This window comes from Paroedura picta, chromosome 10, assembly GCF_049243985.1.
Source record: "Paroedura picta isolate Pp20150507F chromosome 10, Ppicta_v3.0, whole genome shotgun sequence".
In the NCBI taxonomy this organism is placed as follows: Eukaryota; Metazoa; Chordata; class Lepidosauria; order Squamata; family Gekkonidae; genus Paroedura; species Paroedura picta.
The window spans coordinates 8,644,415-8,665,107 of record NC_135378.1 but is presented as its reverse complement, the minus strand read 5'-3'; the positions used below and the strand labels follow the sequence as shown (position 1 = coordinate 8,665,107).

Here is a 20,693-nt window from a genome sequence, read left to right as displayed (position 1 = left end):
CGACAGTACACAGCCTTGCCGAACTCCTTTCTCAATTTTGAACCAATCAGTGGTTCCATGTTCGGTTCACTGTTGCTTCTTGGCCTGCATATAAGTTTCTGAAGAGACAAATAAGATGCTCTGGTATTCCCATCTCTTTAAGAACTTGCCACAATTTGTTGTGCTCCACACAATCAAAGGCTTTAGCATAGTCAATGAAGCAGAAGTAGATGTTCTTCTGGAACTCCCTAGCTTTCTCCATGATCCAGCGTATGTTAGCAATCTGATCTCTAGTTCCTCTGCCTCTTCGAAATCCTGCCTGTACTTCTGGAAGTTCTCGGCCCAGTCAGGAGACCTGGGGGACTCCGCAGTGGTCATTTTGGCACCGTTTCATGTGCCCGGTTCAGAGGTGGGATTATGTTCTGTTTCTGCCATCCGATTCCTCTTGCGGCGTTTACTGGACTGATGTCCCCTCCGACGATCGTCCCGACTCACCCTGTGTCACCCACTGGGAGGCTGAATGTGAAAGGCGGAGAACTCAGCTGGGGAAGAAAACAAAAGCAAATGAAACAAACAAATATCAAAAAACGACCCATCGCTTCCAGGACGACAGGCGCGGAAACCGTGTTGGCGAAGTAATTCTCCTCGGTTGCGCCATTTCCACGTGCCTGCTGTCCGCTGACCGCGCCCTTGCGCCTTTTCTCTGGGGCCGAGCCCAAGACAGTTCTTAACGCATACCTTGAGCCATTCTGCTTTCCATCGCGCCCTGTTTGTCCTTTCTTTCTTTTTATCTTCACAACGACCCTGTGCGGTCGGTTAGGCTGAGAGTCTGCGACTGACCCGAGGCCCCCCAGCCAGCTTCCCTGGCACCCAAGGAGCTCCCAGGATGAGTTTCCGAGATCCTCGGCCGGCGCTGCAGCACGCTGACGGAACTGATGGCCGCGGGACGGTTTAGCGCAGGGGGAGTCAAACAGCGTCCCTCCAGATGGCCATGGACATCGCTGGCAGCAGCTCATGGGAACTGTAGTCCATGAACATCTGGAGGGCCACCGTTTGACTCCCCCTGGTTTAGACGGACCCTTCGGTCCTTCACACAGGTCTATGCACTGCAGGAGCCGAAGGTTTGCAGACAGACACAGCATCGAGTGTTAGCCAAAATAGCGGGGTGGAACCTATATGTTCAGGAGCAGTGTACCTTCGGATAGAGGGGTGTGGAAGGGGATGGATGGGCGACGCTTGTTGTTGCGACCTAGTGGGGCTTCTGGGAGGTGCCCAGCTGTCTGCTGCTGGAGGCTGGATAAAAACAGACCCTGGGTCGGATGCGGCTGGCCTCTCCTTAAGACGGAAGCGCTGCTGACAGTCACGACCAAGGGTCTCTCCCTCCCTCTCTCTCTGTGTATCCCGGCACCTACGGAGCTTCAGTCCGGTATTTATACGGAGACAGGGATGGGAAAGGAAATACCCTTCCTGGACCCAAACCAAGGGGCTTTCCGCACTCCTTCAAAATTGCAACTCTCTCCTGCTCCGTCTGCACTGAAACGAATGGGGACTGACCACTGACCTCCAGCGTCTTGGGGGGGCTCACCCTGCCCCCCGACTCTGCCTTCGCCACCGCGGAGGGGGCAGGCCTGGTGCAGAGGACCCCCTCCCGCCTTTCGGGTCAGGGTCTTCCCGGATGGCTCGGTTGGCCCCCAAGAGTAGACTCAGGGCAGCTGCTCCGGGCCGCTCCTTCGGGCTCCGACCCCCGCCCCGCCCGCCGCGCAGCTTGGCCGAAGTGCTTCTCGGCCAGTGGTTCGACACCGGGGCGGCTCTCGGCTTCACGGCGGATGCCCGGCGAGTTTCCCGCCCAAGCGAACCGGTTCCAGGCATCTGCCATGAAATATATTTCCACGGCTGCTCAGAGTTGGCACAAGACTGGCTGTGACCACTTGATCGGGGTTTTGGGGGGTGGGCTGGGGTGGGGGTGGGGGTTTGGTCAGCCTGATCGCGGGAGGACGGCTCTCCGTGGGAACGGGGTCTTTCGGTTTCATTGGGCAGCTTTCCAGTGCCCCCCCCCCCCGTCGTCCGGTAAAGTTGCTGGAGGGGCGATCCTTGCTGAGGGGGGGCCTGGGCACGCGGGGAAAGAGCAGCGCCCCAACATGACACTCTGCCCCTCTACTGCCCCTCTACCGCCCTGCTGCCCGTGGGGTTGTAGAGGAAACCGGCCCCAAATTTGTGCGGGGAGCTGGACAATCCGTTCCGAAACTGCTAGCGGCCCTCGGTGGTCTCCGGCTGCGGGCTGGGCGGGGAGAGGAGAGGAGAGGAGAGGAGAGGAGCAGCCGGGTCTCGGAAAAGCGCAGGTCGACGCCGGGGCGGACAGCTGGCCGAGGGAGGCGGGGACGATTCGCCTGCGACGAGCCCTTTTCCGGACAGGACGGGCGCGACTCACCTGGGCGGCAGGCAGGGGCCGTGGGGCGGAACTGCCGAGCGGGGCACGGGGGACCTCGAGGTCCGGGGAAACCCTCCCTCCCCTTCCTCGGCATGCCCAAGGGCTCCGGGGCCGTCGAGGCGCTTCTCCCCTGCCTCTTCCCACCCGGTCGTGGGGGGGGGGGCGAGGGCGCCCATCCCAGCCGCTCGGTCAAGACGTTGGGCGGAAGGGGACTTCCTTTCGGGCTGCCCGCCGCGCTCCAACACGCGGCCGAGAGGGCTTCCCTGGACAGCGAGGGCTCTCCGGCTCCGCACGGCAGGGATCGCGGCTCTCGCAATCAGACCTGCCCCCCTCCAACAGAGCGCACCTTCTCCCCCTGCCTGGGAGCTGGGTCCGCAGCCCCTTAAGCCGTCTCACCTGACCCCGCTGCGCACCATCGCGGGAACAAGGCCGCCGTCCCAGGCGCCGCTTTCTTGGGAGTCAGTCGCGATCCGCTTCTCGGCACGGCAGGCGCTGGCTCGGTGGGAAACGCCTCAACTCCCTTCCCGGCAGCCGGGCCAGAGGGCGGCGGTTTTCTCTCCCTTCCTCGAGGGAGGAGAAGCGATCAGCGGGGATCCCGCGGAGTTACTGCGCTCGACCAGGCTTCCGTTCTCCCGGGAGAGCGCTGCCTTTTGCTCTGCTTGGCCGGATCGCGCCATGAGGATCCCTCCCCCCCTCCCCGTTTCGAAATCCGTTTCCCCAAACGGGCCGCTTGCAAAGTCCCTTGCTCCCGAGGAAGCCGCGGCGGGCAGAGAAAGGAGGCAACAGCAGAGAGATAAATCGACTTTTATAAATTAAAGAAGGGCAATAAAGAGGAGCGTCGGGGGGGGGGGGGAGGGAGGAACAAGCATCCACGCACCATTCGGGGGCCGCTGATAGGCAGAGCCCTCCGGAGAAGAGGGGCCGCACCGGGACTGCTCGGGGCATTTTAACCCCCACCCCTCGCAAGTCCCCGGAAACCGCCTTTTAAAAACCGCGGGGAGTTCTGCGCGGGGGACTCCCGGGACACGTGTGGATGCGCAATCTCGGGACTGGGGGCAGCAGGCCCCGCGGGGCATCTCAGCTCCCGCCAAAAGCCAGCCAGCCGACCTCCCTCAGGCCCGACTAAAACTATTCACATTGAATATAAAAATAATAATTATCACTGTAACAATTTTCATACAACTGGAAAGTGCTCCGATCGTCTCTCTCCGCAAAGACCCTCCGGATCAGGCCTCCGCCAGGGGCGAACCAGCCACGTTCTCCGGCGCCGAGGCCCTGGGAAGCTCCTGGGGGGAGATGCGCCTTGGGAGACCTCTGCGGCCCAGGCCTTTTCTGTCCTGCGGCGCCAGGGGCCGGCCGGGTGGAGGGCGCGGGCGAGGGGGGACCTGAAGCGACCAGGGGGGCTCCAAGCGGCGCCATCTGCGGGCTGCCCCCCCCCCGCCGCCTCCTTCTCCCCGCCGTCCAGCCCTGCGGCTCCGGCCGTGCGCGCCTCTTCTGCCGACGGTGCGGGGCAGGCGGGCCAAGTCACTGGGTGGTGCCGGCGGCGGTGGCGGCGGCGGCGGCGCAGGCGGAGAGGGCCCAGCCGGGCAGGCAGTAGTAGGGGTAGTAGTAGGAGGGCTGCAGGGCGAGGAGCGGCGGGGGCCGGAGCAGCTCGCCGGGCTGGTACTGGCGCTGGTCGTCGCGCACCAGCACCTTGACGGCCACCTTCTTGGCGGCGGGCGCGGCGGCCAGGAGGTCTGCGGCCAGCTGGCGCCGCTTGGTCTTGTAGCGCCGGTTCTGGAACCAGATCTTCACCTGCGTCTCGGTCAGCTTGAGCGAGGCGGCCAGGTCGGCGCGCTCCGGCCCGGACAGGTAGCGCTGGTGGTTGAAGCGCCGCTCCAGCTCGAAGACTTGCGCGTGCGAGAAGGCCGCCCGGGATCGCTTCTTGCGCGGCTTGGCGGCCGCCGCCGTGGAGACAGCCGTCGGGGCTGCGGTTGCCGCCGCCGCCGCCTCGTCCTCCTCGGAGAGCCGGGGGACACCCTTGGCGCGCCCATGGTCCTCCTCCTCGTCCTCGTCTTCTTCCTCCGGGGCGCCTCGACCTGCGGGGAGGGAGAGGCGCAAAGAGCCGTCAGGACTGAGCGATCGAGCCCAGCCGGCGCCTACCCCGGCCGCCCGTCTCCCGGACCCCCGCCCTGCCCCGGACCCCCATCGCGTGGGGCACAAGGGACGGAGCTTGGCGCAGCCAACCGGACTGGGAAAGAAGGGTCCGTTCGGAGAAGGCCGGCGGGCGGGCGGCGTCCCTGGGCCTTCCGAGGAGGCGGCCTCCCTTGGAACAACCACCGTTGCCAGACTCCGCCAACGGCCCGCCGGCCTGCGCCTCGGGCCGAAAACGAGAGTGAAACGGGGCCGCTGCAGCCCTGAGGTGAAAATGGGTGAAATGCCCCCGTCCCTTGAAAACCCCCCCCTCAAGCCAGAAAGGGACTTCCAGGGCCCTCCCGGGTCCCTTTAACAACCCCCAAACCTCTCCTTTCTGTCCCACATTCCAAATCACACCAGCTTTCTTTCTTTCTTTCTTTCTTTCTTTCTTTCTTTCTTTCTTTCTTTCTTTCTTTCTTTCTTTCTTTCTTTCTTTCTTTCTTTCTTTCTTTCTCTAAATAAAGCCCTTACAAAGCACTTTGCAACTGGATTGTATTTTGTTTTATTGTTGAATTTATAACCCACCACTCCTGCAAGCCACTCGTGGCGGTAACAAAATTAGGCCGAATAAAACCCCATGAAAACTCCCCTCAAAGCCTCCCGGGCCAACTCAAGGGAATGACCAAAGCCACTTGCAAGTCGTGGCGCTGGAGCGAAAGTGCTCGCCTGAGCCCGTGCCCAGCAGCCCCGCGGCCCTCTCTTCCGCCGCCCAGCAAGGGGGCGAATCCCTCCCGTCCCTTTCCCCACCAGGAAGGCCTTCGCCACCCCACGGCCTTGCTTTCTCGGCGCAATCTGCCCAGCCTTATCGGACCCCCAGTTCTTCTGACCACCGCCTCGTTTGCGGTCCAGATTCCAGAACCCGTGAAGGCATCTCGCCGGGACGTTCACGCAAGACCAGCCGCCCTTTCCGAGGGAAGCAAATGCAGGCTGGTGGACGGAAACTCGGGAACCCCCCCCACACCCCCCCCGCCCTCGCCAGAAAGGCTTGATCAAAGGGGGGGGGGGAGTTCAATACCGGATCGTCACCATCCCGGATGACAGCGGAGTCTCAAAGTCAAGACCCCCTAAGGAACTGGTTTATTGTGGCCGAAGGAGTCCCAAAGCGACTCCCAGCCTCCTTCCCTTCCTCTCCCCACAACAGACACCCTGGGAGGGAGGTGGGGCTGAGAGAGCTCTGAGAGAACTGGAACTGGCCCACAGTCACCGCTGGCTGCATGTGGAGGAGGAAAGGGGAATCAAACCTGGTTCTCCAGATTAGAGTCTGCCGCTCTGAACCACAACGCCGCACTGGCTTTGGAGATTATCTATCTATCTATCTATCTATCTATCTATCTATCTATCTATCTATCTATCTATCTATCTATCTATCTATCTATCTATCTATCTATCTATCTATCTATCTATCTATCTATCCGTCCTCTGCCTGTCTGTCTGATAAGTAATTAGTTTGCTGACAGTGAAAACAGAGTGAATACATAGAGAAGTAGAGGGCCAATGGCGTATTTGGCATATTTATTGTTTTATTGCTTTTATCGTACTTTAAACTGAATTCTAACACATATATAGCCCCGAGCCTATTCACAGAGAGGGGTGGTCTAAAATTTAATATTGTTCTTTCTTTCTTTCTTTCTTTCTTTCTTTCTTTCTTTCTTTCTTTCTTTCTTTCTTTCTTTCTTTCTTTCTTTCTTTCTTTCTTTCTTTCTTTCTTTCTTTCTTTCTTCCAAAAGCGGGCGTTGCTTATGAGCCGACTGCAGCGCAGTACCACTCCCGAAGAGCGTCTTTCTATATAGCGGCGGGTGATTTAAGCCTTTATTTTACACTCTTTAAACCATTTCCCACATTCCATTTATGCAGTCGAGGGAAGAGAGCTTGAGAGCCCCAGAGCCAGACGGATAATCTCCAGCCGCCCAGATGGGCCTCCCAGAGAGGACCAGCATAATGCTCGACAGAGCACCCCATACAAATCCTCACTGTAGGACCCCGCTCTTAGACGCGACTTGACGGTTAAGGGGACCGCATCGGCCCCCCTCCCGCCCCCTCCCGCCACGGCCTCCTGGGCCTTTCTGGCCTCTGGGCCCCTCCGCCTGCCCCCGCTGCTCGAGCGTCCGAAGAGCGCCGGTCCCGGCCCGGCCCAGCCTCGCGGCAGCCCCTCTGCTACTCTCCGCATCTGTGCGGGCCTCGCTGCGCTGCGCGACCTGAGCCCGGAAGAGCCCGGCCTCTGGGACCAAGCAGACCCCCCCCCCCATTGGCCAGGCCCAGGCGGCCGGGCTCCTTCCCGCAACTTCGCCCGCAGAGCGAAGACGTGCGGAAGAGACCGAAATCCCGCGGACTCGTCCCGAGGCCGCCCAAAGAGAGTGGGACGGAGGTCCTGCCAGGCCGGGCCCGGGAGGCGGGTTTAAACGCCAGTCTTTGCCGGGCTCCTCCGAGCGTGCCCGGAACCGAGGAGCTGAGCGCCGGTCCCGCGGGCCTCGCCTCGCCCCGGCTGGGCTTTGCAGCGCGCCTCCTCGTCCCCATCAAACAAGGCGCCTTCCCCGCGGAGAGCCGAGCGGCGGGACCGACACGGGCGCGGCTCCGGAGGCCTTTGTGGGCCGGCGGCGGCGAAGCGGCGAGAACCCCGAGAGTTGCCGGACCCTCAAGCCCTCCGGCGGCGCCCTGAAGCCCGACGCGGTCGAATGCTGCCCACGAGGGAGGGCGCCCCTGCTCGGCTTCGGGGCCTTCCCCCTCTCGGTCTTCGCTGTTGTTGGGCAGTGCAGAGACGCGCCGGGCCAGCCAGCCAGCAGCCGCCCTCCCCGGCCGCCCTCGGGCCTCGCCTGAGCCTGGCAGCGGGCGGGCAGAGGGGGCTGGCCGGCTGCAAGCGCTGCGCAGGGGCTGCGGCCTCCCCCTCGGGGGCGCCCTGGGTCGCCCCCCCTCCTCCCGGGTTCCTTTGCGCCAGCTGTCGCCAGATCGCCACAGGAGCGGCCCGGCAGGGAGATCTGACTCAGGGGGAGCAGCCGCCCAAATCCCGTCCCCCGGCCTCGAGCGGGGTCGGCCCCTTGGAGACACTGCAGCGGTTTCAGGCGGAGGGGCTCCCCGCAGAAGGGCGAGGCCAGCTCCAGCCGCGGCTCCCCCCCCCCGTCTTTGCCCAGAGCTCAGAGTCAGCCTGGGGGCCCCGTCCCCTCCATGGCCCCGCTGCCGCCCCTACCTGAGACCCGGGCCGGGAGTTCGTGGCGGTCGCCCAGGCCGGTGTCGGGAGGCTCCGACGGGGAGGCGGACCCCGCGGGGAAGGCGGGCCCTCGGCGGGGCCTGCGGGCGGCCGCTCTGCGCTGCCGGCCGGCCTCTTCCTCTTCCTCGTCGGCCGCGTCTTCCTCGTCGTCGTCGTCGTCGTCGTCCTTGCCGGGCTCGGGCTCCTCGCTGACGGCCGAGTCGGAGTCCCAGGCGGCGGGGGCGGCGGGGGGCGGCGGCGGGGGCGGCGGGGGCTGCAGCGCCAGGGCCAGGGCAGCCGCCTCGTCGCCGAAGAGCCTCCAGCAGCAGGCGGGCGCCACGTCGGGCCCGGCCGGGGCGCCCCCTGCGGGCGAGAGCAGCGGCTGCAGCCGGCCCGCCGGGAGGCCGCGGCCGCCTCGCTCGTCCTTCTTGTTGAGGATGGCCTGGATGGAGAAGGGCGTCGGGGCCGGGCTGCCGCCTCCTCCGCCGCCGCCTCCTCCGCCGCCGCCGCGCAGGGCCATGGGGGGGGGGGGGTCTCCTCGGGCCGCCTGCTTGCCCGCCTGCCTGCCTGCCTTCAACGGGGCCGCCTCATGGCCGTCCGGGGCTGGCGCGGGGGCGCCGTCGGGGCGGGCGGCCGGGCGGCCGGAGCCCGCGCTCCCATAGGCGTCGGTCGGCCGGGCCAGGCGCCCCCGCGGCTGCGGCGCTCGCTCGTGCTGGTGCTGGGCTCGTGGGCCGCCCCTCCTGCCCCGCCCGCCGCCCTCTGCTCGGCCCCCGCGCCGGCCGCTGCCTTTTCTCCGCCCGGCCGCGCCGCTGTCGGGCCTCCCGGCTGAGCGACAGCCCATTGGGCAGGCGGCGGCCTGGGGCGGCCGCTGATTGGCTCCGCCGGGCGCCGCCGAGCTCCCCCAGGCAGGCAGGCAGGCAGGCAGGGCGGCGGCGGCGGGGAGCCCCGGCCCGGGACCCCCGGTAACCCTTTCGCCGCCAGAGGCCCCGAGCCGGACGCGCCCACCAGCCCCACCCAGGGGCGCCCGACCGGCGATCCCAGACGGCCCTCCGGTCGGGCCGCACTTTTGCAAGCCGCAGAGCAAGCCCCCCCCCCCCCCGTTCGCGGCCCGGCTCACCAGAGAGGAGCCCAGGTGTCCCCCCTCCCCCACCCCGCCCCCACCCCTCCCCCGCTCAAAGGGCGTCTGAGTCGGAGAAAGAGGCGGAAGGAAGTGCCCGCTCGGGGGAGATGAACTCTCGCCGTCGTCGAAGACCTTCCACAGTTCCCCGGGATTCGAACTCCGCGCCGGATCGGAAGTTGGAGGTTCTCTGCCTTGCCAAGGACTGGCGCCTAACTCTGGAGGCTCTAGCGAGGCCTCCTTTCTCCCCGGGACGCCAGGCGGATGGCCCGCAGGGAGGGAGGGCCGTGGTCACAGGGGGACGCCGGCAGCTGCCTGTCAGGGCTCTGGAGCCCCCAAACCCGACGGCGCGGTTCCTCCCGAGCCGCCCTCCGAGCCGAAGGAAGGCCTTGCACGTGCCGGACAGTCGGAACCAGGCATGGGGGGGGGGAGGGCGGGCGAGGGGGGGGGTCGTCGTGGCGCCGCAGGTTCGCGCGCAAGGAGCGAAGAGGAGGGGAGCCGCGGGGTCGTTCGCGAGAAGCTCCCTGTTTCCCATCCTGGCGACGGAGGAGGCCTCGAGCTCCCCCAGAACGAGGCGCCGGCCCAACCCATCTCGGGAGCGCAGGACGTCTTTAGCCGCCGGGGACTGAAAGGTATTCCGCTGACGGAGCGGGCCCTCATTTCATACCCGGGGATGCGTTTGGGGAGGCCAGCCTTTTCTCCGGATCAAACGGGGCAAGGAGTACTGAGGACGGCGATCGCTTCTCAGGCGAGCAAACGCCCAGGGGCGCCTCGAAGGCCAGCCAAGGGTTCGTCTGCGTGGAAACCTTCGCGGGCCCTGCGCAGATGGACTCGGCTGGTCTTCAAGGAGCCCCCGGACCCCAACTTTGTCCTTCTGCCTCGGACCAGCACGGTGACGCCCCCCCCGCCCCGCCGCCGCCCGGATCTGAAAGCCAGCGGGCTTCTCTCAAGAGATTTCCCCATCGACCCTGCTGCCTGGGAAAGCGGGGGGGGGGCGGCTAATTCAGCCGCGCTCTGCGGCCGAGGAAGCTGGGGCATGGGGGTGCGCCTCTGGCCCTTGAATCTCAGCCTTTCGCTCGGAGGGAAGAGATCTGCAGAGAGATGGGTCTGGACGGGCGGTGGGGGCCTCTTGTGGGTGGGACGGGGCCTGCCCTGGGCCTTGGGTCGCAAAAGGCCTCTTCCCGGTTTCCCCAGGGTGCCCACGAGAACAGAAGCCGGGCAGGGGGGAATTGGGGTGATCCCAAAGGCCAGACTGGCCGGCTGACCAAGGACCAAGGAGAGCGGGCGACAACTCTGACACTGACACGCCTCGCGAACAGGCCAGAAATTGACAGGTGTCCCTGGGAGGACATTGGGGGGAAATGGCCTGAGTTTCCGGCCGCCTCGGGATGTCTTCCCAGAGCCCAAAATCCACCCAATCGAGCCCCTCCCTCCCTCCCTCCGTCCCGCAGGAATCCTGAAACAGCCCCTTGGAATCCCCCGCGCCCGGAGAGGATGGATTTGGGGGTGGGGTGTGTGTATGAGTGTGTATGGCCGGAGGGGGCTTTCAAGTTGGAATGAGGGCAAACCAGCTGACATTGGGGGAACGGGGAGGGTCTGCAGCCTCTTCAGCGCCCGGGCTGAGCATCGCGAGCCCCTCCCCGGAGCTGAGTGCGAATGCAGCGCCCTCTTCCTGGAGAGCAAGCACTCACTTAGCCGCCCGCGGAGAAGGGAGAGCGGCGCGGGAAGCTGGAGCACCATGGGGCGCGGGGGGGGGGGGATGGGCGGAGCTGCAGCTGCTTCGGCCGGGGGGGGGGTGCGTGTGTCTGCCGGGTGGTCTGAGCCGGGCAGAGGCCCTTCCACTGGCCGTCGAGGCCGGGCGGGCAGGCGGGCGCTTTCGCTGGAGCCCCGGGAGAGCCGCCCTCCGCAAGGGTCGCGCTTTGGGGCGGGAGGAGGGGCTCTCCTCGACGTGGCCGGATCCCCGGCGGAGGGCGATTTCTCCCGTGGCCAGGAGCGCGCCGGCGACGAAGACGAGCGGGCGTCCGACGAGAGAAGCGAGGCCCGGCCGCCCGTCGAAGGAGCCCTCCGGGAAAGGGGTCGGAGCCGGCGCTGGGCCTGTCCTCGCCCCGGCCCGTTTGCCCGAAGGCCGCGGCTGGCCCCCTTCCTTTCTCACGGCGCCCGCGGCACCGGCCCCCGCTCCTGCCGCACGACGAAGCGTGGACGGCTAGCTGGCTGGAGACGGCGGAGGAGACCGCGCCGGCCCCAGGCTGGCAGCTCAGCCCCCGGGAAGGGAAGGCCGAGGGCGCGGCGCACGACGGCCGGGATCGGGATCGGCTCTTTCCCGGGTTGCCGCGCCTCTCCCGGGACTCTCCCCGGGACTCTCCTCTGCCCCTTCGCCGGCCCGGGGGTGGCAATACCCCGCACTCAGCGCCCACGGGGGACTCCGGGAGGTCAGCCCCGTTGCGAGGGATCCCGCGGCACAGAGAACAGCAAGGAGGAGGGGAACCGCAGCCCCGGGGCACCGAACGGAGCATCCCGCCGCCCGCCCAGGCCGCAGCATTGCAACAGGCGGCCCCGTCCCTCCCGTCCCAGGCTTCACCGGCCCACCCCCGCCAGGCAGACCTAGCGGAAGCGACGGCCGTCCAGCAGCTGGGCAGCCGTCGGGACCGTCGGAAGCTGCCGAGGCTCTCCCGAAGCAGCCCTTGGCAAAGCGCCTGGCAGGGCCGAAGGGGAGGGGGGTTGAGGAGGCCCCGTGGGAGGGAGGGGCAAGCCCCAGGAGGGGAGGGCTGTCGGTGCCCCCGGAAAGCCCCTGCCCCAAATCCGGGGGGGGTCAGGCGGCGCGCAAAGATGACCCTCCCCTCCGGCCCGGTGAGGGGGGCTCCGGGGCCTCTCTCGGTACTCGCTCCGCGCTCCTGGAAGCACACTGGCCCCGTGGGGGGGGGGGGGCAGATTCACGGAGCAGCTTCCCCTTCGCGCCGCCCGCCCTCCAAGCTCCCCATCACGGCGCCCGCGGACTACCTGGCCGGCCACGAGCTACTGGCGCCTCTGCTGCGGCTTACAGGGGAGAGCAGGCCGCACTGCCTTCGCGGGGGCTGACTGCCCCTCAGCGAGCTCGCTTCCCCCTGCTGCTCCGGCCCCTTCGATCCCGGCCCCTCTGGGCCGGAGGAACAGGCGGAGGGTCGGCCGGTCAAGTCGCCCAGGCAGCTTTTCCCTCTGGCGCGCCCAGACCATAAGGAGAGTGCGCCACCTTGAGGCTACCCGGTCTCATTGCGCGCGTCCCCCCTCTCCAAGTCCATCCTGGAGGGCAAAATGTCACCCTCATGCAGTCTAGTTGAAGCAGCAGAAGAGCCGGTTCTGTACTCACCACTTTTCCCTGCCCCAAGGAGCCCTCGAGGGGCTTACAAGAGCCCTTCCCTTTCTCCCCCTGGGAGGTGGGTGGAGCTGGGAGAGCCCTTGTCTGCCCCAGCAGGAGGCTCAGGACTACCCACTGATTTAACACTCTGCAATCCACACATCAAGAAAACAAAGATCATGGCATCCGGCCCTCTCAATTCCTGGCAAATAGATGGGGAAGAAATGGAGGTAGTGACAGATTTTATTTTCCTGGGCTCCAAGATCACTGCAGATGGGGACTGCAGCAAAGAAATTAAAAGACGCTTGCTCCTGGGGAGGAAAGCTATGGAAAATCTAGACAGCATCCTAAAAAGCAGAGACATCACCCTGCCAACAAAAGTGTGTTTAGTCAAGGCTATGGTCTTCCCAGTTGCAATGTATGGCTGCGAAAGTTGGACCATAAGGAAGGCCGAGCGTCAAAGAATTGAGGCTTTTGAACTCTGGTGCTGGAGAAGACTCTTGCGAGTCCCTTGGACTGCAAGGCGAACAAACCGGTCAGTCCTAGAGGAGATCAGCCCTGACTGCTCTTTAGAAGGCCAGATCCTGAAGATGAAACTCCAATACTTTGGCCATCTCATGAGAAGAAAGTACTCCCTGGAGAAGAGCCCCCCCAGCAGCCCCCTCTGCCTAGGGAAACGCTGAGACTTCTTTTTCCCCGATATCCCCCTCCCTCCTGGTTCCCCCTTTCCAGCCTCCTGACAGTACCCACACCCCTCCCCCCCCACCCTGTCATCCTCAGCCCTCTTTTATTATTTGGGGTCTTTTTAACCCTCTCCCCCTTGTATTTCTTTAGTCCCCCCCTGCAAAACTAGGACATCTCGCAAGCCTGTCGAAAAATCTGTCCTGCCCATTCATGGCTCCAGTCCCCTTGGCTGGGGTCCGCTTGGCTATGAGAAGAGACAGGCAGCCCCCCCCAAGTCCTTGCAGGGAAACCCTGAGTCCCCCTACCCTTCACTTGGAAGCCCCCCTCGCTTCCCCACTTTGACTCCTCTCCTTCCCATCTATGACGTGAACTCCCTCCAGCTCCTCCCCCTCTTCCACCCCTGGGAATGGGGGTCTTGGGATGGGCTGTGCAGAGCTGGGCTGGGTGCTGCCCCGGGCCTCATGTGGGGCTCAGCCAGGCTGGGTGGTTTGCCTGCTGCTGCTCTCTGCCTCCCTTTTGACAGGCGTCGTGCTCTGCTTTGCCTCGCCTTGCCTTGCGTGGAGCTCAGTTGGGTCCCCTCTGCCCAACTTCAGGAGGCCGCTGCCCCTGCCCCTGCCCCTGCCCCTGCCCCTGCCCCTGCCCCTGCCCCTGCCCCTGCCCCTGCCCCTGCCATGCCTCCCTGCCTCCTTTGAGTCCAGGGCCCAGCAGGCTCCCTCTCCCTTGCCTCACCTCAGGCTAACTGGGCACCTCCTCTGCTGCCTTGCAAGCGGCTTGTGTGGGTCAAGCTCAGCCCTTAAGCGCCAGCCTGGCACCATGGCTAAGAGGGGCGGCCTCTAGCTGGGATCCCTGGGTTCGATCCCCACTCCTCCTCCACATGCAGCCAGCTGGGTGACCTTGGTCTGGCCAGTTCTCCCTGAGCTCTCTCACCTTCCTCACAAGTGGTCTATTGTGGGGAGAGGAAGGGAAGGTGATTCTCTACCTTTTTCCACACTGGGGACCAAAGCAGCATATGTCATTCTCCTCTCCTCCTTTCTATCCTCACAACAACCCTGTGAGGTAGGTCAGGCTGAGGCCATGTGACGGGCACATCACCACCCAATGAGCTTGCGTAGCAGACTGGGGATTCGAACCTGGGTCTCCCAGAATCTACTCTGCAGACACTTTCTTCTTTTTCTTTCTTTTTATCCTTTAGCTGGCGCTTGGTGGAGCAGGTTGTCCTCTAAGCCAATACACTGCTGTAGGTCTTTGGCCTTGTTTATAATACGTTTGGTGATTGGTGGCAGCAGCTTTGGCCATGTGGATAGTCAATTGCTGGTTTTGAAGGTCTTCCTCGACCTGCCACAACACCCTATTCGAATACAGGATGATGACGGGAGGCCAAAGAAGGCTCAAGGTTCTAACTCTCACCATTAAAGCCCCAGGTCTGAGTCCTTTATAAGGGGATCCAGCTTCTGGCAGGGTGATAAAGCGTTTCTGCTTTGGGCCTTCCCCGAAAGCCATGCTGTCCCATGGCCAGGGGCGTGAGTCCCATGCCTCCTCCAGAATCCTTACTCTTGGCTCAGAAGCCCCGTCTGTTGAAATGCCACCCAAATTACCTATTTAGTCTTTTCGAAATAAAAAGAAACAAATCTGGCAGAACCAAGTCAAATGCTGGTCCTGTTACTGAACCGTTTGGAGCGACTGTTTATATTAAAACTCATTGTCTCCAAAGAAAACCTTCCAGATTTCTGCTTTCTTTGGGCACTGAACCAGGGGGAAAAAAAGAAAAGAAAAAAGGATTTCATTTTGGGCTTGAAAACGGCGACGGGCTATTTCGCCTGTGATTGTTCCCATTACCCCTTTTCCTGTGTTTTTTCTTCCTCGCTCACATTAATGAGCTTTGACGTTTAGAGTGAAATTATTGCATCACGCGTGTGACAACTCCCAGTAAAACTCTCCGCCTAATTGACGTGACATTTGCCGGTGCAATTCAATTGCTTCCTGGCACCTGGGACCCAAAGAGAGAAAAGGAGGGGGTCGTCCTTCACCCCCTAGACGGGTCTCATCCAGTACGGGCTGTTTGCATTTTCTCTCCAGCGCTGAAAGGCAGTTTGTTTCCTCTTGAGGAGGGGCCAGGGGGGTGGGAAGGATCAAGGAGAGTTAAAATGCTTCTAAAGCCAGCTGTCAACCAATTAAAGGTTTTAAACCAGGGGTAGTCAAACTGCGGCCCTCCAGATGTCCATGGACTACAATTCCCAGGAGCCCCCTGCCAGCATTCGCTGGCAGGGGGCTCCTGGGAATTGTAGTCCATGGACATCTGGAGGGCCGCAGTTTGACTACCCCTGTTTTAAACTGAGTGTTTGAATTTAAGGATGTTGCCATGTAGTGTCCAGCCGGTGAAGCGGTTAGCTGGAAGCAATTGCCTCTGGGCGCAGCGAGACGCCACGGATGGTGGCCGGGAAATCAGAGGCTTCTGTGGCTGGCAGCCAGCGTGGTGATGTGGTGAAGTTGTGGAAAAGGACCTGAGCCCAGGAGCACCTTAAAGACACCCAACATTTGTGGCAGGGGAGGAGCTGCAGATCAGCTAACACGGGGACCCGTCTTGCTCTAGTCTCTGGCAGCCTGCTGGGTGACCTGGGGCCACTGACTCTCTCCCAGCCTGGCCTACCTCACAGGATGGTTGTGAATGAGGATCCAGTGGAGGAGACGAGACTCTTGTACACCGCTTTGGGTTCCCATTGAGGAGGAAGGCAGAGCACAAATAAATTAAAGACATAGGTATTGGCACTCACAGGGAGGCAGCAGGGGTGTGTGTGTGTGTTTTACACACACACACACACACCAAGGCCTTTTTCTTTTGAAAGATCACAAGACAACTTAGAACCATAGAGTTGGAAGGGTCATCTAGTCCAACCCCCTGCAGAAGGCAGGAATTTCACAAGCGTTAGAATCATAGAATCATAGAATTGGAAGGGGGTCATCTAGTCCAAGGGTCATCTAGTCCAACCCCCTGTCCAACCCCCTGCACAAGGGGGTCATCTAGTCCAAGGGTCATCTAGTCCAACCCCCTCATCATGGGTCATCTAGTCCAACCCCCTGCACTATACAGAACACTCACAACCCTATCACTCATCCACTGTGACCTGCCACCCCCTTGAGCCTTCCCAGAATCAGTCTCTCCATCAGATGGCTATCCAGCCTCTGTTTAAAAACCTCCAAAGATGGAAAAACCACCACCACCTGATGAAGCCTGTTCCACCGCTCCTACTGTCAGGAACTTCTTCTGGATGTTTAGATGGAATTTCTTTTGAATTCTCGTGTCATGGATGCCCCTGGCTCAGCAACATCAAAGCTGGGGGAGTGACCTGATGCGAGGCATGGGGGGTGGGGTGGGCCCAGGGAAGGCGAGCCACCTGGGGGGGGGAGGTATGCCACCCTGGGAATGCCACCTGTACCGCCCCCCTCCTTCCCATTCAATGGGCTTGATGAGGATATCCCAGGAGTCTTAGCCAGTGAAAGTATGAGATCTCAGGGTGATGAGCAGCTATTCCCCACCGGGGCTCAAGGAAATGATTCCATCTGTTGCAGCAGAATGATGGAGACCAGCATTACCCTTATGGCCTTGTGTCTTGGCTCTGGCCACCCAACCTAGCAGGGGCAAAGCTTTGGCTTGGTGCGGTGTGCAAGGTGGAGGGCTTGGAGGGAGTAGTGGTTGCTGAAGCCTGTGTGTGGCCGGGAGAGTCCCTACAGCCGGTGCCTGTCAGGAGGGCGAGGGGTGGCAGGGGCGGTGAGGACAGGGGGACACACTGGAGGACCGGGACTTTTTCAACTGTGTGGGACATCCTCATTGGATGAGCAGCTGGTGCCTGTCAGGAGGGCGAGGGACAGCAGGGGCGGCGAGGAGAGGGGGACACACTGGAGGACCGGGACTTTTTCAACTGAGTGGGACATCCTCATTGGCTGAGCAGCTGCCTGGTGGAAAGGGGCAGTGTCACCTGTTGCACGACACTGCCCAGAGAACATGGATCGCTGGGGTTCGACTGCTGAGAACAAGACCTCCAGCAACACCTGGTGGTGGCTGGAGGGATCGACCTGAGAAATAATTCTCTTGTCTCTTGCTGTCACCCAGTAGATCTGAATGGTCCTCAAGTTACAGCTTGGAGTTGAGATCAAAGTGGTGCAGACCCCAATAAAAGTGTGGGGTGTGTGTGTGTGTGTGGATAGGGGCAAATAAAGGAGAGGGTTGGTTTAGCTTAGTTAGGGTACTAGGCTGAGCAAGGGACCAGGAGAGCCCCTGTTGGCAGGTGGGATCTAGATCCTGAACACCTCCCCCAGGAGTTAACCAGTTGCTGGGTTGTGGTTAGGGAGGGCAGAGGGATTAAGAGGGAGGCTATGGGCTGGGTGGAATGGGGGGGGGAAAGTATGACTGGGTAGTAGGTTAGTATTAGTTAGCTTGGGGATAGTTGGTTGGCCTCCCCAAATGCAGGGAAATTGGGGGAATGCTGACTGTAGAGGTCCAATATGGGGCCAGAATCCTGACAGTGACAGGCAGAGGGTGTTATGCTAGGGGGAGGTTGGAAAATAGAAGATCTGGGATCTATGCAGACCCACATGGGCCCTGGTCATGACGACACAGCCATGGGCCAGGGCATGCTTGCTCCTCTTCTAACCTCCATTCTATCCCCAGATATGTGAGGGTGGAGGCTAGGGAGGAATTGGTGCTCTGCAATGCAAGATCAATTTACACCAAGGCATTGACTCTGTAGGACTTTTTCATGGAGTTGGGGGCAAACCTTGGTTGTGTGACCAAAACCTGGGTGTGGGAGGGTGAAACAGTGGCCCAGAAAGAACTAGCTGTGCCTGGGTTCCCGGTCCTGTACCAGTCTCGAATCCATGGTAGGGGTGGGGTGTCTATTGTCTGAGAGGCTTCCCCCTACAGGGCTCTCCTGGTGCCTGTGAGCAGTGGAGTGGAGTGGGTCAGCATTGGTTTGGACTTGATCAAGGGATTGAACATCTGGTTGCTGTAGCCCACCCATGCCCCTCCTGGTGGGCTGCTTTCTTTATATGTGCCTCCACTGTCAGCGAGGCATCCATGGTCACCCCCAAATTCCTGGCCTGGGGTATGGTGGTAAGTTGCATCCAAGCCAGGACGGGTAAGTGTGCTTCTTGTTCTGCCCTCCTACTTCTCAGCCACAGGACCTCCGTCTGGAGGGGTTGAGTTTCAGGAGACTTTGCTCAAGCCATCCAGCCACAGCTTCCAAACATCTGACAAATGGTTCTGGGGGGTAGTCTGGGCGGCCGAGATAAAGCTGGGTGTCGTCAGCTCCTTGTCTTTGCTTCCTGGACTCACTCAGATGCAGTATTTCCCTGTTTAGCTAAACTTTCCCCCAGTAGAATTTAGTCAGTGTATGTTTTTGCTTGTGTGTGAATTTTGAATGTATCCCAATATTTCCCCAAAACAAATCTCCCTGAATATATGCTTAGTTATAATCTTTATTTGAGAAGGGCTTTTCTCAGGGAAAGGACCCCATAAAAATGGGTAGAAATGATCTTGAGTTGCCCAGCCTATTCAGAATTCCCCACAATTCCCTTTGAGCAGGGGTAGTCAAACTGCGGCCCTCCAGATGTCCATGGACTACAATTCCCAGGTGCCCCTGCCAGCGAATGCTGGCAGGGGCTCCTGGGAATTGTAGTCCATGGACATCTGGAGGGCCGCAGTTTGACTACCCCTGCCTTTGAGGGATCCAATTTGGGTAACACTATCTGCCCACCCACGGTGACCCCAATTCCATGCCCAGATGATGCCCCCCCCAAAAAAGAAATTCACCTCCTGACCCCAAAGTGACGATCAGCATTTCCCTGGGCATACATGAAGGGGCCATAAGTGCCAAGCACGGACACCGTCCCTTCTGCCCGCCCACTCAGAATTAGGCTTGTAGCCACCTCGGGCTTGAATGTCGGCCAAAGCGTGCCGAAGCGCACAAGGCTACAATCTAAGTTCCCAGAACCAGCATTTCTGTGAGGTGGCTCTCTAGTCCCTCCTTAAAAACTTTCAAGGAAGGGGAACCCTCCACTTCCTGAGGAAGCCTGTTCCCCTGAGGGGAATTGGGATGTTTAACCGAAAGTTCTTTTGAATTAATTTCAACTTCTTATCCAAAAACTCCAAGGGCCCATTAATTGTTGGGAGGCAGAAAGAGGAGCCTTCATATTTCTGTTTTGACTTCCATTACAACACGCTGTCACCTCAAAAAAGCACACCCTGAATTCCTGGCCAAAACCAATAGAAATTCCCCCTGGTGGACCCACATCTGCTCCCGACTGCAGTTAACCAACTTTGGAGTAGTTTGCTCATCACGCTAATTAATGCAGCTGCTGATTTTTAGGCTGGTTTATTCCCTGCTTTTAAAGAAAAAGGCCAGGCTGCTCCAGCTCTCTCTTTTGATGGCAATGTTGTGATCCCTGGTTCTTTTAGGTTGTGGGGGCGTCATATGGTCCAGTTTGTAGGCTGCTTCCTTCAGGGATTGGCAACAAGACTTGCCAATTTATCGGTCATGGCACTTCCGTCCTGGAGCCCTTCCAGGCACTTGGAGACAGTGGGCTAGTCTTAAATCCCACATCGGGTGTCTTCCTCAGCAAACCAAAGCCCTTGTGCAGGGCAACCATGACATAGCATAGGAGGCAAACCCTGACAACTCCATTGGATCATTTCATACGGGGGGGGGGTCGGGCAAACTGTTTGACCACGCCTGGAGCTTCTTTAACATTGCTAACGTGGTATTTTGTCAATGTAGTCTAGACTGGGTTACATAAGTGCTTTAAAACAGAAAATTAAGATCACACTCCAGGAAAAAAGTCTGAATCAAAATGGAGGCCCCTGGTTTGCTAAAATCTGAAAACAACTCATCTATGTGATTTATACCTCACCTCTCCTCCAAGGAGCACTCCTGCATTTCATCCAAAACCACCCAGCGCGGGAGGCTGGGATGCAAGACAGTGATTGGCCCAAGGTCACTCAGAGTCGGAATTGGACCCTCAGTATTCTAGATATAAATCCAATGCTCCAGAGGTCCATGGACTACAATTCCCATGAGACTACTCCTGCTCTAACCATTCTGCTCTCTTCCCTTTTTATTACTTTCATATATTGCTTTTCTTGAATTCTCATGGCTGCTTTGTCCATAGCTCATAGTTTCCGCAGCACTGATAAAGCTGTTTTGATAGGGAAGGAATCTCCGGGCTCTCTCAGCCTCACCTCCCTCACAGGGTGTCTGTTGTGGGGAGAGGAAGGGGAAGGGGATTGGAAGTCACTTTGAGATTCCTTCAGGTAGAGAAAAGTGGCCTAGAACAGGGGTAGTCAACCTGTGGTCCTCCAGATGTCCATGGACTACAATTCCATCCAATACTGGATGGGGGATATGCTTCTAGGTATCACTGTGTGTGAACAAGACCTTGGGGTACTTGTGGATTGTAAGATAAACATGAGCAGGCAGTGTGATGCAGCGGTAAAAAAGGCAAATGCCATTTTGGGCTGTATGAACAGGGGCATCACATCAAAATCACAAGATGTAATAGTCCCATTGTATACGGCACTGGTCAGACCACACCTGGAGTACTGTGTCCAGTTCTGGAGGCCTCACTTCAAAAAGGATGTAGATAAAATTTAAAGGGTACAGAGGAGAGCGACGAAGATGATCTGGGGCCAAGGGACCAAGTCCTATGAAGATAGGTTGAGGGACTTGGGAATGTTCAGCCTGGAGAAAAGGAGGTTGAGAGGGGACATGATAGCCCTCTTTAAGTATTTGAAAGGGTGTCACTTGGA

The 20,693-nt window shown here is 60.4% G+C and overlaps 1 protein-coding gene across 1 annotated transcript; it reads right to left on the bottom strand.

Annotated features, from left to right (window-relative positions):
• Positions 1-3,358: 3,358 nt before the first annotated feature.
• Positions 3,359-8,624, bottom strand: LOC143819695 (homeobox protein Nkx-3.2-like). Its single transcript, XM_077301599.1, has 2 exons — positions 7,764-8,624; positions 3,359-4,485 (listed from the first exon to the last, which is right to left on the bottom strand). Exons 1-2 carry the CDS (start codon positions 8,602-8,604, stop codon positions 3,932-3,934), a joined length of 1,395 nt encoding a protein of 464 aa, XP_077157714.1. The 5' UTR covers positions 8,605-8,624; the 3' UTR covers positions 3,359-3,931.
• Between the last annotated feature and the right edge of the window lie 12,069 nt (positions 8,625-20,693).

Excerpts from the sequence above, each read along its gene's own strand:
- LOC143819695 (XM_077301599.1), bottom strand. The coding sequence starts at position 8,604 with ATGGGCTGTCGCTCAGCCGGGAGGCCCGACAGCGGCGCGGCCGGGCGG. Across the intron at positions 4,486-7,763 it reads ACTCCCGGCCCGGGTCTCAG|GTCGAGGCGCCCCGGAGGAA; the intron begins GTAGGGGCGGCA and ends CCCTCCCCGCAG.